General features: G+C 39.5%; 3 protein-coding genes across 8 annotated transcripts in view; 1 reads left to right on the top strand and 2 right to left on the bottom strand.

Annotated features, from left to right (window-relative positions):
- Positions 1 to 253: 253 nt before the first annotated feature.
- Positions 254 to 3,488, bottom strand: lysmd1 (LysM, putative peptidoglycan-binding, domain containing 1). Its single transcript, XM_031298493.2, has 3 exons — positions 3,283 to 3,488; positions 2,529 to 2,839; positions 254 to 633 (listed from the first exon to the last, which is right to left on the bottom strand). The coding sequence occupies exons 1-3, from the start codon at positions 3,460 to 3,462 to the stop codon at positions 444 to 446; spliced, it is 681 nt and encodes a 226-aa protein (XP_031154353.1). The 5' UTR covers positions 3,463 to 3,488; the 3' UTR covers positions 254 to 443.
- Positions 3,339 to 10,616, top strand: scnm1 (sodium channel modifier 1). Of its 5 annotated transcripts, none has more exons than XM_031298489.2 (9): positions 3,339 to 3,443; positions 4,456 to 4,492; positions 4,742 to 4,812; positions 4,935 to 5,023; positions 5,335 to 5,429; positions 7,935 to 8,035; positions 8,143 to 8,291; positions 9,462 to 9,573; positions 10,074 to 10,616. In XM_031298489.2, exons 3-9 carry the CDS (start codon positions 4,799 to 4,801, stop codon positions 10,183 to 10,185), a joined length of 672 nt encoding a protein of 223 aa, XP_031154349.1. In that variant the 5' UTR covers positions 3,339 to 3,443; positions 4,456 to 4,492; positions 4,742 to 4,798; the 3' UTR covers positions 10,186 to 10,616. The 5 variants fall into 5 exon arrangements, with proteins under 5 accessions (XP_031154349.1, XP_031154351.1, XP_031154347.1 ...); XM_031298491.1 differs by having other exon boundaries at positions 3,354 to 3,443; positions 4,461 to 4,492; XM_031298487.2 differs by having other exon boundaries at positions 3,370 to 3,514.
- A 2,682-nt stretch (positions 10,617 to 13,298) lies between these two features.
- The window catches only part of tmod4 (tropomodulin 4 (muscle)), a 31,747-nt gene continuing 29,467 nt past the window's right edge, over positions 13,299 to 15,578 (bottom strand). For both annotated transcript variants that reach the window (XM_031298479.2, XM_031298478.2), the window contains exons 8-10: positions 15,022 to 15,165; positions 14,744 to 14,888; positions 13,299 to 13,562 (exon numbers count right to left, since the gene is read on the bottom strand). In XM_031298479.2, the coding sequence (XP_031154339.1) occupies positions 13,540 to 13,562; positions 14,744 to 14,888; positions 15,022 to 15,165 (312 nt within the window). In that variant the 3' untranslated portion in view covers positions 13,299 to 13,539. The remainder of the gene's footprint in view (positions 13,563 to 14,743; positions 14,889 to 15,021; positions 15,166 to 15,578) is intronic.

Raw genomic sequence — 15,578 nt, 5'->3', positions numbered from 1 at the left:
CATGGCTAAAGGCTTTAGTCACAACACTTGGCCATCTTTGCATTATCAAGCTGTGAGGTAGCATTACACACAAAACCACTTGTTGAGTTGACAATATGAAGAGTCATATGACCGAAGCAACTTGTGACTGCGAATTCTCATTTTCAATATTTCATGCTCTTGTTTCCTGCTGTTGAAAACAAGCTAAACACAGCTGACCTCACACATAATCTACAGTTTGTCTCACGAAAGAAATAAGGCTACAAGTGCAATATTCATTTTCAAAAACCTTTCAAAAGAAAAGGTTTAAATGAAACGGAAAATAATGAAAATACTTTTAAGTCCATTCAGCAGCAGGATCACTTTATCTATAATGCTCTATTATCCTGCAGGCCAAACCATGCGATGTGGCTTTCTGGGAAAGTTTCTTTAATGATCAAGAGTGTGACGGCAAGAACAACATGTCACAGCTGGAAGATCTCATCTTCGCGGTCTCTCAGTTTCTTGGTAAGTTTGGTGATAGTTAGGGGTACTGCCACATGGGATGCCTGCTGCTGCTGCTGCATTCTGGAAGACAAAATGACACTTTGCGACCTTGTAAGCGGCCGACAGTCTGATGTCCTGCTGGTGCAAGCTGCTTCTAGGGCGGCAACCCTGTGAAGGATAAACAGATGAGAAGATACAGTAAGTCTTCAGATGGACAGGATTCACACAATCAGACTCACAAACTTCATGCCTTTTGATCTGAAAGTATGAGTCCTGCAAAAATATCAAACAGGTCTCTTTATTTACAGTCGCAACATTTTGGTGCCAAAGCAGGAAGTGGTTATTAAGAATGGTGAGGCCAGCCTTGAAAGTAAATAAAAAGGAGTCGCCCACTCTGGCTCCATAAGCATTTCTCTATTTATTCTGACGACGTTTCGGCCCTCAGGTGAAATGTTGTCAGAATTAATGCATGAAGAAATGCATATGAAGGCAGTGTGCCACACTTTTTTCCTCACTGTCAAGTAGGGCTGGGTACCGAATTCAATACTTTTTAGGCACCAACCTAATTGCTTCTAAGTACGCAATGGTGGTGTGGTACATATGCAATATATTAACCCTTGGAATGCCAAACAGCAGCACAGAAGCAGCTATAACTTGAGGACTCTTTCACAACACACACATGGATCATAACTAGGGCTGCACAACATATCGGTTTTTTTTTACCGTCATCACAATATCAACTGCCGCAATATACACATCGCCAAAGGCTGCAACACATCGTGAAAGACACTCAGAGGTTTTTGTGTTAGTTGAAAGAAAATCAGTAGAAAACTGCACTTTAAAATGTAACTAACTTTTTTTAGTGGTGCCTTTTATACTCAGCGTTCAATTCTTTTTCTTTTGGCCTTAATCAATGTGTGGAAAGGCCGACACATCGTCTTGGCCACACCTTGGATCTCATCATCTCCTATGGGCTTTCAGTTTCACTCAGTGGAATAGCAGAAACTGGTATCTCAGATCACTTCCCCATCCGGTTTGAGATCAGTGTTCCTCCACCTGCTAGTAAGCCTGTATCCTCAGCTTCTAGGCACCGCTGCATCACCTCCTCTTCAGCTGGAGAGTTTGCTTCTGCGTTCATGGGCTCTCAGTTCTATGTCATGAATGGTCTGGTCTCTCCCTCTTCCCCAGATAACATTCTCTCTGTGTTCCATTCCACAAGCACGGAAATCCTAGACTCTATTGCCCCTCATCGGATTAAAACTAATAAACCTGAGGAGGACCCCAGGCTAAATGACACCACAAGGGCCCTTAGGCAACACTGCAGACAAGCTGAACGAAGGTGGAAGAAGGACAATTTACAAGTATCACTGGGTTTATTAAAGGCCTTAAATGGCCTGGCCCCGGAGTATTTGTCCGAAATTTTAACTTTGCGTGAGCACAACCGGTCATTGCAGTCTTTAAATCAGCTGGTTTTTGAAGTCCCAAGGTCAAGGTATAAACAGGGGGGGTGATCAGGCTTTTGCAGTTTCTGCCCCGAGACTCTGGAACAAGTTACCCCCTGATATTCGCACTATTACGGATGTAGCTCTTTTTAGGTCCACACTCAAAACCTATTTGTTTAGACTGGCTTTTAATACGCAGTAGTGGTGTGACAATTTCACTCTCCTGTTTCTTTGTAACCTTTTCTGATTTTACTGTGTTATATGTTTCATTCTTTTTATTGTGTGATATGTTGTTATATACTTGATTCCTGATGTAAAGCACTTTGGATACCTGCTGGTTGCTGTAAAGTGCTATATAAATACATTTTGATTGATTGTATTTGTTCAATACAAGAATGTTGGAAATTATTTCCTTTCATTTGTTTTCAATTCAACAAGCGGTTTGTTGTATATTAGCAGAATACTAAAAGTACACTTTAATGTCTGTTTATTAATTGCAAGAAATATCATTATCGCGATATCCAACGTTATCGCATATTTTCCTCATATCGTGCAGCCCTAAGCATTACTGTGTCTGAACAACCAGTGTACACGCAAGCCGTGAGAGCCATGTAGTCGTACCTTTGCTCTGCTTCCTGGCATCCTTTGACAGCAGCCTGCTTGGACTGACTTATCAAGCCATCCAACCTTTTCAAAAAATCCACTGGAGTAAGGTCTGACATCCTTTCTTTGCCATCATTTTGCTTCCTCTCAGAGGAGCTCCCCGTGTGCCCATTTTGAGCAGAGGCACAGTCTTCTTCACTGTTCTCTTCAACCGAATCCACCCCGTTATTACAGTGGTCCAAGTCTGACAGCACAGGGATTAACAGGGACTTTTTCAGGAATATCGAGTCATTGGTGTACAGCCTGTTCACTCTTTTGATCTGCTCCATCTGGAAGAGAAGATTACCTTTTCAACCTTTTGTAAACTGTTTTTTTTTTTAACTTGACTAAAGCTACCCCCCCCCCCCAAAAAAAAAAAATATAAACATAGGTACTTTTTGCTTTTTTACTAAAATCACGAGCAAGACAGCACTCCAATTAAATAGTTAATTCATGCAAATTGAACAATTGAATAACTGAATTAAAGTGCTGTACTGCTTGTAATTTTTGATACAACTTTATTTCACTGAACCACAATAAGACGTAAACAAAAGACAACAATAACAAACATGTATATAGTAGTTCTAACAAACAACATTAAATGTTTATTTTGCATATCCCAAAATATTGCAAAAAGCTATATTCAATGCGGAGGCATGATATCACTATATTACCAATATCGGCTTAAAATGAATTGCTGAAGGAATTATAAAAAGGAGAAATGAATACTTACAGACACTCCATATTTCAGGGCCAAGCCTTGTAGTGTTTCTCCTGGCTGAATGTTGTGTTCAATGCGTCTCTGGCGAACCGGAGAGAGCGGAGAATGGACCAAACTGCCGTAAGACCTCGTGCGCCCCCCGCGGAGTAAGCCGTTCCCCCCGGCTGGCAAAGGTGCTCGCTCCCCGGACATAGTCGTGAACCACTTAGCAAGCTAGCGTTAAGTTGGTAACCGAACAACTGCGGTACGTTACAAGCCAACTTGTACGTTGTTCACATCATGAGAATACAGCCTACTTTACAAGCCTACTTAGTCTACACATGCGAAGTAAGCAACCTATAAGCTTAGCTAGTTACCCTGCCAGCTAAGCTATCAACTTCACCTAGCTAGCTAGCTAATTAACGTTGACGCTCGTTCTTTTTTCCGAGTGTCAAACTATGTCTGTATCTCGCTAACGTTAGCCGTTGAACTTATGCCACAGCTAATGATAATAACCTACTTGACAACAAGTTTCACCTACCATATCTCTCAAACAAACACCTGAAAAGTTTCATAGAAAGTTGTTTCCTGGAGTAAGCTGTCTGCTGCATATGTTGCCATGACTGCCGAGTTCAGCTGACTCCCATGAGTCTTTACTTGCGCTGCATTCATAATAATTGGAAAATCCGATACAAATTGAGGCTTGAAACATCTTTAAATACAGTTCATGCAGTATGTCTATGCTTAAACATGTCCAGACCATTTGCTACACAGAAATGCAAGATTTCTGTTAATTGTCTATGTTTTCTGAGCGTTAGACACATTTGGCATATTTTAAATATATTGGAGCTGAATGTTTAAAGGTATATCAAACATTTCTAAACCAAAGCGGATGCAAAATATAGTAAGTCGCTTAGTCTAGTCAGGACGTTGTAATAATTGTATAGGCTCTCAAAATTAAGAGAAATTGGCCATTGCCAAACTAGCTCTGAGATCAAAACAATTTACCACATAAAAACTGAGCTGAACGGTATTTTTTAATTAAGGAAACTTGTATTTCCCATTTCCTCCGTTGACTGGGAACGCAACATTGCTATCAGCATTTCGCTTCTCGTTGTCGTGAAGTAGCTAGCTAGTCAACTATGCTAACCTGTTACTGACATCTGTTTTCAGATTAATAACCATAATAATTATGTCTTTTAAAAGGGAAGGTGATGACAAGAGTCAGTTGAACATCCTGAAGGTAACAATTTACTTTAAAGCTTTTCTAGAAGGTACTTTAGTGAAGGGTTATGCATGTTGTTATGGTTAGCATCCTGCTAGCTAACTGCCATATACTGTATATATATCTATGGCTAAGTGTGCAGCTAGCTAGCTGTAGTATTTGCTTCTTATATACAGTCTATGAGTATTTGAGATGAATCTCTGAAACTGTAAACGATGTATTAACCACTCTACTATTGCTGACCAATGTCATTGTCTTGTGTTTCAGAAACGGCGTGTGGCAGATCTTCTGTCTCATTATATTCCAGAAGATGAAGCAGCTCTTATGAAAAATGGAAGGTGAAATGAACTTAAAAACAATGACATGTTTGGGAAATAAAATCTTGGAACTTGAGGTTTTTAATGGCTGTAAAACGCATAGAAACGGATGACATGAAGTTTAAATTCTATCCTGTTTCTAGATACACTTGCCTTGTGTGCTCCTACCGTCCCGTGTTTGATACAGTTGATACGTTGACAGTCCACAGAAACGGGAAAAAGCATCTAGAAGGTGAGACACTCTTATTTATGATGTTTAGTTAATTCCCTGGAGTTATTTTATGTTTAGGTAGCTCGTAGGTAGCTAGTGGTTTCCTTTATTTCCTGAGACATCTAGTGTAACTTTCTAATAGACCGCCTTGTGTTTTGATGAATTCGCTCACTGATTCAGCTCTTGGGCAAAATAATCGTTTTTACTTTATGGAATATCTGGACTCGATATCACAAAGGTAGATTCCGATTCGGCATCTTATTGTTGTGAAAGCATGTTAGACATTTCAGGTAAAAATAAACATTCATTCTTTTTTATGTTGCATTATGTAGGATTAAAAGCATTCTATGGCAAGAAAGCACGGTTGAAGAATGAAATGACAAAAAGGCACCATGAAAACTACGTCCAGACTGAAGACACAAAACAGGTTGGTGACTGTAACAGTTATGAGCATAAGGTGTGTTTCCTCTACCATGTTGCTGCTTAGTTGAGTGCTAAGCAAACTTTTCAGAATCTCTTGATGCATGTAATTGTATGAAGTAGAAGAAAATGCTTCAAGAACCCATGAGTTCAGCCTGATCATGCAACAGGCAGAATGTCAATGAATCCTCATTTTAGAGAAGAACATGAGCTGAACAAACCTAATCTTTCCTTTGACTGACTGAGACCGTTGAGTCATGTTGTTGTCTCGTGTCGAGGGCATTGTGTGGCGCCCCTCGTGACTACCATATGACCAAACCAATTTTAAAATTGTTGTCTGTTGTGGAAAAGATGAACAGCACTTGACAGAGCATTTGGTAGAGCTGTATGGAGGAAATATTTATTCATAATTCAAATTGAAAGTCCAAAGAGAAATTGAAAGTCCAAAGAGAAAACGAAGCAAGATCAAATTAAAAATATTATTATTTTTTTAAATTTTCCATTGATCAAATTAAAAATATTATTATTTTTTTTTTTTATTTTCCATTTGGCTTTTCCATTTGGATTTAATATTTGGCTTTTGAATTTAAATTTAACATTGGCTTTTAATTTGGATTTAATATTTGGCTTTTGAATTTCAATTTAATATTGGCTTTTAATTTGGATTTAATATTTGGCTTTTCGATTTCAATTTAACATTGGATTTTCATTTGGATTTAATATTTGGCTTTTGAATTTACATTTAACATTGGCTTTTCATTTGGACTTGACACATGTCAATGTAAATTAGGAGGTGTGGCCCAAAGGCTGGTGGGAGGGTCTGAAATGAAAGGGGTGCAGAGGCACCTTATGAACAGCAGGGGGAGCTGACTGCTGGGGAGCACACTGTTGAGGAGCATCTGTCTGCAGCTTGGCCACCAGGCTGGCTTATCCTCTTATTTCACATGATAGAAACTGATGATGTAGGCTAAACACAAACCACATTTCATGCAACAACAGTGAAGTTTTCATGTAGCTACTATAATTGGGCCCGTGTTAGTGAGGACTAGATTAGGACTGTATTTAAAGCTGATTCTGGTTTCCAACTTCGCCCCAGGTGTGTCTGTTTAAAACACGGACGGAGACAACTTCTCTCTTTAGATGTTTTATTTAATTAAGCAACAGTACAAACATGGGTGTGGGTAGCTCTGCTACGTGTGTTTGTGTGTTGTCAGATCTCGAGGACACACACACACACACACACACACACACACGTTTTCCATTTGAACACATTGTCATCAATATTAACAAGGTTTAAAATTACCCATTTTTCAAATTTGGATATCGTTTCAAAATCGGAAATCAAATGAACAAAAAAGTACACAGGCTGTACAAAAGGCCGTCAATCAGGAGTGATTGTTGTGAGTACGTGTCGGAGAATAGCGCGGACACGCACCTCACACTGCGCGCACCACCCGGAGAAAAAAGTGAGAGAAAGAAAAAGGAGAGGTCGCAGTTCGGACGTTGACTACCCGGTTGAGATTGTGTGTGTGTGTGTGTGTGTGTGTGTGTGTGTGTGTGTGTGTGTGTGTGTCCTCGAGATCTGACAACACACAAACACACGTAGCAGAGCTACCCACACCCATGTTTGTACTGTTGCTTAATTAAATAAAACATCAGAAGAGAGAAGTTGTCTCCGTCCGTGTTTTAAACAGACACACCTGGGGCGAAGTTGGAAACCAGAATCAGCTTTAAATACAGTCCTAATCTAGTCCTCACTAACACGGGCCCAATTATAGTAGCTACATGAAAACTTCACTGTTGTTGCATGAAATGTGGTTTGTGTTTAGCCTACATCATCAGTTTCTATCATGTGAAATAAGAGGATAAGCCAGCCTGGTGGCCAAGCTGCAGACAGATGCTCAACAGTGAGCTCCCCAGCAGTCAGCTCCCCCTGCTGTTCATAAGGTGCCTCTGCACCCCTTTCGTTTCAGAGCCTCCCACCAGCCTTTAGGCCACGCCTCCTCATTTACATTGACGTGTTAAATGTAAATTCAAAAGCCAAATATTAAATCCAAATGAAAATCCAATGTTAAATTGAAATCGAAAAGCCAAATATTAAATCCAAATTAAAAGCCAATGTTAAATTGAAATTCAAAAGCCAAATATTAAATCCAAATGGAAAAGCCAATGTTAAATTGAAATTCAAAAGCCAAATATTAAATCCAAATGGAAAAGCCAATGTTAAATTTAAATTCAAAAGCCAAATATTAAATCCAAATGGAAAAGCCAAATGGAAAATTAAAAAAATAATAATAATGTTTTTAATTTGATCAATGGAAAATTTAAAAAAATAATATTTTTAATTTGATCTCGCTTCGTTTTCTCTTTGGACTTTCAATTTCTCTTTGGACTTTCAATTTGAATTATGAATAAATATTTCCTCCATAGAGCTGACTTCTGAGCGAGCACTCGGTGGCTTTTGAGACACTCCTGCAATTCCGCAAAACAAATGTTTGCTTGTGTTTTTAAGGAACCCTCGTGTTCAGCCCCTTTACTGGCCCAAACACGGAGGCTTACACATCACGCTTTATTGAAGACTGTACCATATAACAGCTGCCATACTAAAACCAGGTGAGTGAGATGGTTATTCACTAAAATAATTCCTACAAATATTTCAAGAAAAAACAACAACAACACAATTTTAATAAACATCGTTTTTTTTTTTTGTCATTTTCAAGTACAAAATCTGGAGAAGGAGCCCGGAGAATCAGCTCAGATCCCAGCGACAACTCTTGCAGCAAAACAGCATCCGAGCAAGAAAAAGGATGCCGAAAAACTGAAGTTTCAAACAGTTTATCACAAAGCACCTTTAGTGGCTGCACAGCAGGTAAAAGTCTGTATGAAGATATTTTTTACATTATTGTGTCATGCTTACAATTAAATATGCCCAGCCCACACAGGCTTACAAGACACCATTACATACCCTAAACTAATAAACCTAGTCTTTTTTGCCAAGCTTTAGAAACAAAAGTCACCAACTTATAAATATTCAATTTAAACAACCACTCCAATTGGTCATCATCCGTGCACCAGAACATTTCAGGATTTTGGACAGACATTTCATGTAAGATGATCTTACCTCCATCATAATACGTACAGTACAGAAGAAAATGGGATTTGTTCTCAACTTCTCCTAGTTCACATAGTTCGCTCAGCCTTTTCTCTTCTTGGATGTTTTTGAATCTACCTTTTTCAAGGGCAAGGGGAAGGATTACTGTTCTCAACTGAGCCACCAACCACCTCTGACTTTAACCCTTGTGTTGTCTTGCCATCGACCATGAAGTTGTTGTCTTCCCGAGTCAAAATTGAAAATGAACTTTTTTTGGCGCTTTTCCGACGGTTTTTGTCAGGGTTTTTTTTAAAATGCTTTTGGCGCCTTTTTAAACGTTTGTGTCACTTTTTTTTTTTAAACGCTTTTTTTATTCATGCTCAGTAAAACTAATTTAAATGACATTATACCAAATTTTTGAGTTAAAAAAAAAACTGAAATTATGAACTATTTTGACTAATAGTTAAGAAGTTAATTTATGTCAAAGTTTAGTTTCACAATACTGTTTTAAAACCATTTAAAATTCTTTTTTCAAATGCTATGAAATTGAATATAACACCCAAAATTCAATGGAAGTAAACATTAATTTTACTTGCGAAGAATGTTGTATGGGTTCCATACAACGTACATCCATGCATCCATGTTATTTCGGGGCAATTTAGTTGTAAGAAACCCACATTTCTGATGTAAAAAAAACTTTGAAAGCGGGTCAAATTTGACCCGAGGACAACACAAGGGTTAAGTAACTTTTAAGTTACAGGTGTATAAATGATTTATTTTAAGTGCTGAAATGGACTATAGGGTGTTCAACAGTGGTTCTCCAGAGTTACTCTTTTTGGAGTTTGTGTCAGGTCCTGTAATAGGAAATCTTTTACTTTCAGATGTTGTGTTGCTTAAAAACCCTGTTCTGATTTTGATTTAACTGTGTGCATGTTGTGTGTTGTGTAGCCGGTGAAGGATCACATCCGGACATTAAGGCCGCGGCCGCAGTGACACAGGAGGCAGAGCCCATAACCGCGCAGAGGAGGAGGGAGCTGGAGCACTACCTCAAACTGAAAAGGTATGTACACAACTTCTTTTTTTTGCATGGCGGATGTTGTGCATTCTCAATACTAGATGTCGGCTCGGTATATTTGACTGTAAGATTGGGCATCGAGAACCGATTACTACTTGGAATCGTTTCAAAAATTACAATTCTAGTAGAATCGTTTCTTTATTGGAATTGTTTAGAGGATTTGGTTTCAAATCCGATCATCACTTCCCAATTTAACATGCGCAAGTTTTGGTTTCCGTAGCGGCCAGGCGCTTGTTGTGTTGCAGCCATGGAGCACAGTAAGCGGCGCTCTAGTGTGGCTTTATTTTACATTGAAAAAGCCCTGTACAACTGCAAACTAGCATTGAATAAAAAAAAAAAATGTCCCCTTATTTGTGAAAATAGGCATGTGACCCGTTTCAACTCCAACGCAATTGGAATCAGAATTGTTAGAAACCAAACGATGCCCTACCCTATTAGACCGTGGGCTTTTCGGTGCATTTCATCTTGCTTTGTCTATTTCTTAGTGACGGGTGGTTGCCAGACCGAAGCGGCCAGTGGGTGAGAGACGAGAATGTGGAGTTTGATTCAGATGAGGAGGAGCCTACTTCACTCGCCCCTCAACCTACAAGTCACTAAGACGACTAAGAACTGTAGGAAAACACAGATGAACTTGTTCCACATTGGTACATTCAGAGGCCTCAGGCTGTTTGAGACCGCCAGAACACCACATGCAATGACCTCATTGAAGAGATTTGTACTATTCATCAACCTTTCATTGAATTCCATGTTTTTTTTGTGCTGATTCTACAGCACATGTGTACTCTTAGATCCCCGCTGGGCACCAGTGATCATCAGCTGCAGCTTTTGATGCTTTTATTTTACCAGGAAACTCACAATTTAAGAAGATGTGTAATTTTCAGTTTCAATTCAACAGAATTAGACAGTAAGAAAAAAATGCCCTTTTGTTGTTTTCAAATTCCTGTCACTCTTAATTTGCTGACAATGTTTGCTATTGTTTTTGTTACTACAGTAACATAAAGCAGATTTCAAGAGAATACAATTTTGTGGAAAAAAAGGCTCTTCTGGCACTGGCAGTGGTGTTTTTCTCAGTTCAAAGGAGAATTCTGGTTCAGGATTACTTGGGCATTAGTTTCATAGTTTAGATCAGATTATCTAAGACACTTTATTTGGAGCTAAAAATTGAAAGTGAGCACACCCATAATGTCAGTCATAAACATTGCATAGGAAAACTGTTTGCACACAACTATGGCAAACACAGTAGGTCAAAGTTGAATCGGTAAGTCAGTCTGTAAACTGTGATGAATGTTTGCGATAGACAGTTTGGGTAATAAGAATTTAACCTGTTGCCTACATTTTCACTTCCAAATAAGTTTTGCTTTTGTGTTTGTTCACAATCTGACTGACTGACTGCATGTGTTTCTTTAGCCTGGCTCCGCCCTCCTACGTACTTCCGCTCAATTTTCATTTTCCTTCAGTACTCCGTCTAGGTTTGCGGTATATTCTTGGGTTTTCTCCGATCAAATCTTTACCGGTCCAATCAGCGAACAGAGGGAGTGGCTGAGAACGATGACGTTGAGGTCGTGCGCTAGTTTGAGTTGTAGTTCCGTAATGGCGGCGGAGAAAGATGCGAGCGAAGCCCATTCGGTCCGTTGTGGCAACGCTGCCGAATATCCAGAAGTTAAAGCCCGAGCAAGAACAATCTTTGCTGAGTTGTGTTGGTGGCCATGATGTCGTGGCCCTCCTCCCCACGGGGTTCGGGAAAAGTTTGATTTTCCAGCTCACTCCGTTAGTGGTGAAGGAGTTGGCTAAGGCGAACCCTAGCGACATCAAGCCGACGTCACGACCAAACGTTAGTGATTGGTTATGGCAGATCCAATAGTTTTAAACTTCAAGGAAGTTAACATTTGTCAGACTCTCTGTACAAATGAAATGTACCAGAGTCTGGTAGGACCAGGCTAGTGTTTCTTACCCTGTCTGACATCTTTTAGTAATATTGCCATGTTCCCAGATCTCAGCTTTTGACTTGGCACAGTGTGACTTTAAACAGTGTTACAAACTGACTTGACCAACATCAGCCTTGCATCTTGTTCATGGGCCCTTAAGGATCAGAAGAGCAGAACTGAAAGCTTGAAACACTTGTCTTTTCATCTAAATGTCTCTCACAACCTACAGAGTGAGTGACTTGTCATCACCCTTTGTTGTCTATTTTACCCCTATTTATTGGCTTCCATCTCCTCCCTGGTTGGACTAATCCTCACTCAGCTTTACTATAAATCAGCAGCAGATAGGCTGTATTGGTATTAATCCGGATAGTGGAGCCGCTGGTTAGCATTCTTCGCAGTGTTTGTTCAGCGCCTGGCTCAGCACAGTTGGTATGAATTGGATAACACAGTCAGGGTCAGTGGGAGGGGAGGGGGGGTGGAGAGAAGGACTTAACATGGGTTAGTTTCTGATGACACTGCTAATATGTGCCCAAAGCACGCCCACTTCCTTATTTTGGCGCTCAGAGTGCCACCATGACATGGAGGCACTTAACATGCTGAAGATCTTTCTCACTTGTTCTGGAGACTTGGCAGTATGACATGTAAACACTTGTCAAATGCTTTGAAGACAAATGTATCGATGTTGAACTTTTGATTGCCTTTAACATCATGCGTTGCCCGTTTCAGCATTAGCATACGTTCACAAACCTCTGACGCAAATCAGAAAACAAAAATGGAAAAGGACGGAACACAACATGGTAATTACTTCTGTTGCAGCATGCATGGCGCCCAGCATTGCAATCTAAAAATACACCTGTGTTTTACGGTGCAACAACGATCAGAGGGGAGAGAAACCTTTGGAATAGACTGTGGCGAGGCAGCGCTTTTATTCACTTTGAGATGCCAAATGTCGGTGACGCCTGTATGGCTTTTAAAAACGTGACCTTTAGAGAGGTCTAAAAGTCAGCTTTCTACTTATTACTTTGTGGCCATGTTAAACTTGACATTAAGTCTAAGCACTTTGGAGAAATGAAATAGGTTCAAGACATGAGGGGAGGTAGTGTAGGAACCCCAGCAATGCTGTCAAAATCCTCAGAGGTTAACAGCTGTCGCTGTTCATGAATCTGTGGGTGTAACCCTCTTCAAGTCGGTTCTTATATTTGAACAAGGTAACTCAAGCCCAGTGGACTAGGTTACATTTCCCCATCAGGGTTTGGGGGGGTAAAAATAGCTCAGGTGCTTGAGGGAAGTCAGAGGATCAGGAGAGACTTTAATGGATTAAAGTGCTGTGGATCTTAACATGACATCATTTGAAATCCTGTATGTCCACTATCCCCGGATCTAATGCAAATTAATTAATATGACATGATTAAATGTCCATTTGAGCGTCTGCAAAATGATTCTGTGCACTACCAGCTGTGGATATTCAAATGCACCAAAGTATGTGCTTCTTTGGTGCATTTAAACCAATATTTGTTAAGAAAGATATTAATATATCCAATATAAATGTGATGTTCAGATAAGGTGTGGAAACAATACAAATTAAAATTACCAAGCATTTACAAAAAAAATACTTGAATATATTCTTTTATTTAAAGTATTTACAGGTTGTTTTTTTTCTCTCCCACAGATAGCACCACATTATAAATGTTTCCATGAATGAAAGGAGTTGATTTTTTTGTTTTGGATGATGTTGGCGATGCTCAAACTAAAAAGCACAAAAAAAAAAGACACTTCACATTTTGCTTGTGACCTATACATGCCTTTATGATGAATTCAGCAGTCTACAAAAAAAAAAAGCTGGCTGCGGTAAATGAAATGAAATGGTTGGACATGGATGTTAGGTGGACTGCACAACGACCCATCTTAATTTGGGGTGGGGGGGAGATTCGTTCGGCTCTGGCGCTCCACATTGGGAAAGCTGGCATGAGTCTGTCTGCAGGCTCCAAGGGGCTGAAGTGGTTCTTCTGTTTGCTCCTTGTTGCTTTCATCTCAATCTCTGCTGGCGAACTGCAGAGAGAAAAAAGATGAGATATGACACAAAATAACAGTAAAAAAGATGGTTAATACATTTATTACACTTAAACATAAGCCTAGAAATCTGTATTTTAGTCTACATTTAAAGCTTCTAATGACACCTAGCCAACAATTTCATTTAAAATGCTCATATTATGCTTTTTGGCATACTGTACTTTTTTTTTTCCCTTCCCTTTATTGTGTTATATCTCTTTTTGGTGCACGTTATAGGTTTACAAAATGAAAGAGCCCAAAGTCCACCCCAAAGGGACTTACCATCTCCAACAGAAAACACTGTTCACAAACTGCTCCAAACAGCTCTATTGTAGTCCAGCCTTTACTTCAGAGACAAACGTGGTCACTTTGTAACACACGTTATAATGCTCACCTAGCTGCTAGCATGGCATGCCCTCATACTCTGCTTCTGACTGGCTAGTAGTCCTGCAGCAGAGCTGCAGCAATGTGCAGTACAACAAAAATGTTGTTTTTTGAAAATTAAACCATGTAAACCTATTCTGATAGAACCTCTAAATACAATTATGAATCTGAAAATGAGCATAATATGAGCACTTTAAAGATCATTTTTACACAGAAATCCTTCCCTGTGCAGATTGAATATCAGAGTTCATCAATAAGGGTTGCCCAATGGCCCGTGGCAAGTAAAATGCCACGTTGAGCAAGTTCATGTAAAAACCCACTTGCCCCCTTTGGGCAAGTGTCAATCATTTGTTTACGTCTCGTTTGCAGTTATTGTAAGTTTAGAAACTAAAAAAATACAAATGTTCCAACTCAAACTCTATAACATAACAGTAAAAATACCTAAAAATGTATGCGGCCAAACAAAATTACACATAGAAACCATTGTCTCTCTGGTAAATTAATTATTGCAATTAGATAAGATTTTTTTTAAATAATAACCTCCACTCATCTATGACACTGTCCATGATGTGTTTATACATTGTAAATCAAGATCAAATATAACAATTTACTTGAGCGTTAACAGTTATTTGAAAAAACAACTGATTAAAGAAAAAAATTGTATAGGGACCAGTAAAAATCAACCTCAGCCATGTAGAATAAAAAAAAAAAAACTTATGGTTCAAGCCTAAATCTTTACTCCAATTTTTCCATACTTCTACATGGACATTTCAATTAAATTTCGGAGCGATTCTCACTCATGTCGTTGTTTCGTGTGATGGCCATGGCAGCTCTGGCGCGCGGACCCTGCTGGGTGAAGTGGTATCCGAATTTGAGGATGCTGGAGTTGTTCTCCAACATGGAGGCGATCTCCATCTCAACTGAGTCTCCCAACTTCTGCCTCTGTATGGTACAGGGATACAAGGGTTCTCAAAACACACACACCGAAATCGGACTTCTTGTATGCAATACTGAGTTGTCGCCCATCAGTCTGCCAATTACGATGCACAGTCCAGTACATCCCATAATTTCTGACCTGGTTGTCAATCTTGAGCTCCACCAGTGTGGCGTTGTTGGCCATCGCTTTGATGATCGCCATCATGCCGTCTGAAGTGATGAAGTTGGACTCGACATTAAGACTCTGCAAGCTGGTGTTCTCCTGCAGCATCTCAGCACAGGCCTGACAGACACACACACACACACACACACACACACACACACACACACACACACACACACACACACACACACACACACACACACACTTAATTTAAAGTGCTTTTATCTGAAACATTCCATGGTACCACACGTTTATTTTATTTTATGCCGTATTATTTATTATGGATAGGATTATGGGTTCAATACCCAACAAATATTCAATATGAAATCAAATTCTTACTGTAACTTTGTCAGAACAACGGCTCAATGGTAGAGATGCAGAAAAGTTTTGTGCCTGCCAGGTTTTAATATCTACATATGACATCAGCGGCTCTAAGAGTAGATGTCATTTTCTTCAATATCAACGAAATTAAAAGCCAAGAACAGTAGAAAATGCATTAGTCAGCTGAACTGTTGTCGTTGCCATCTCCTACT

This window comes from Sander lucioperca, chromosome 10 (assembly GCF_008315115.2).
Source record: "Sander lucioperca isolate FBNREF2018 chromosome 10, SLUC_FBN_1.2, whole genome shotgun sequence".
Classification (NCBI taxonomy): domain Eukaryota; kingdom Metazoa; phylum Chordata; class Actinopteri; order Perciformes; family Percidae; genus Sander; species Sander lucioperca.
This window is presented reverse-complemented; position numbering and strand designations above follow the sequence as displayed.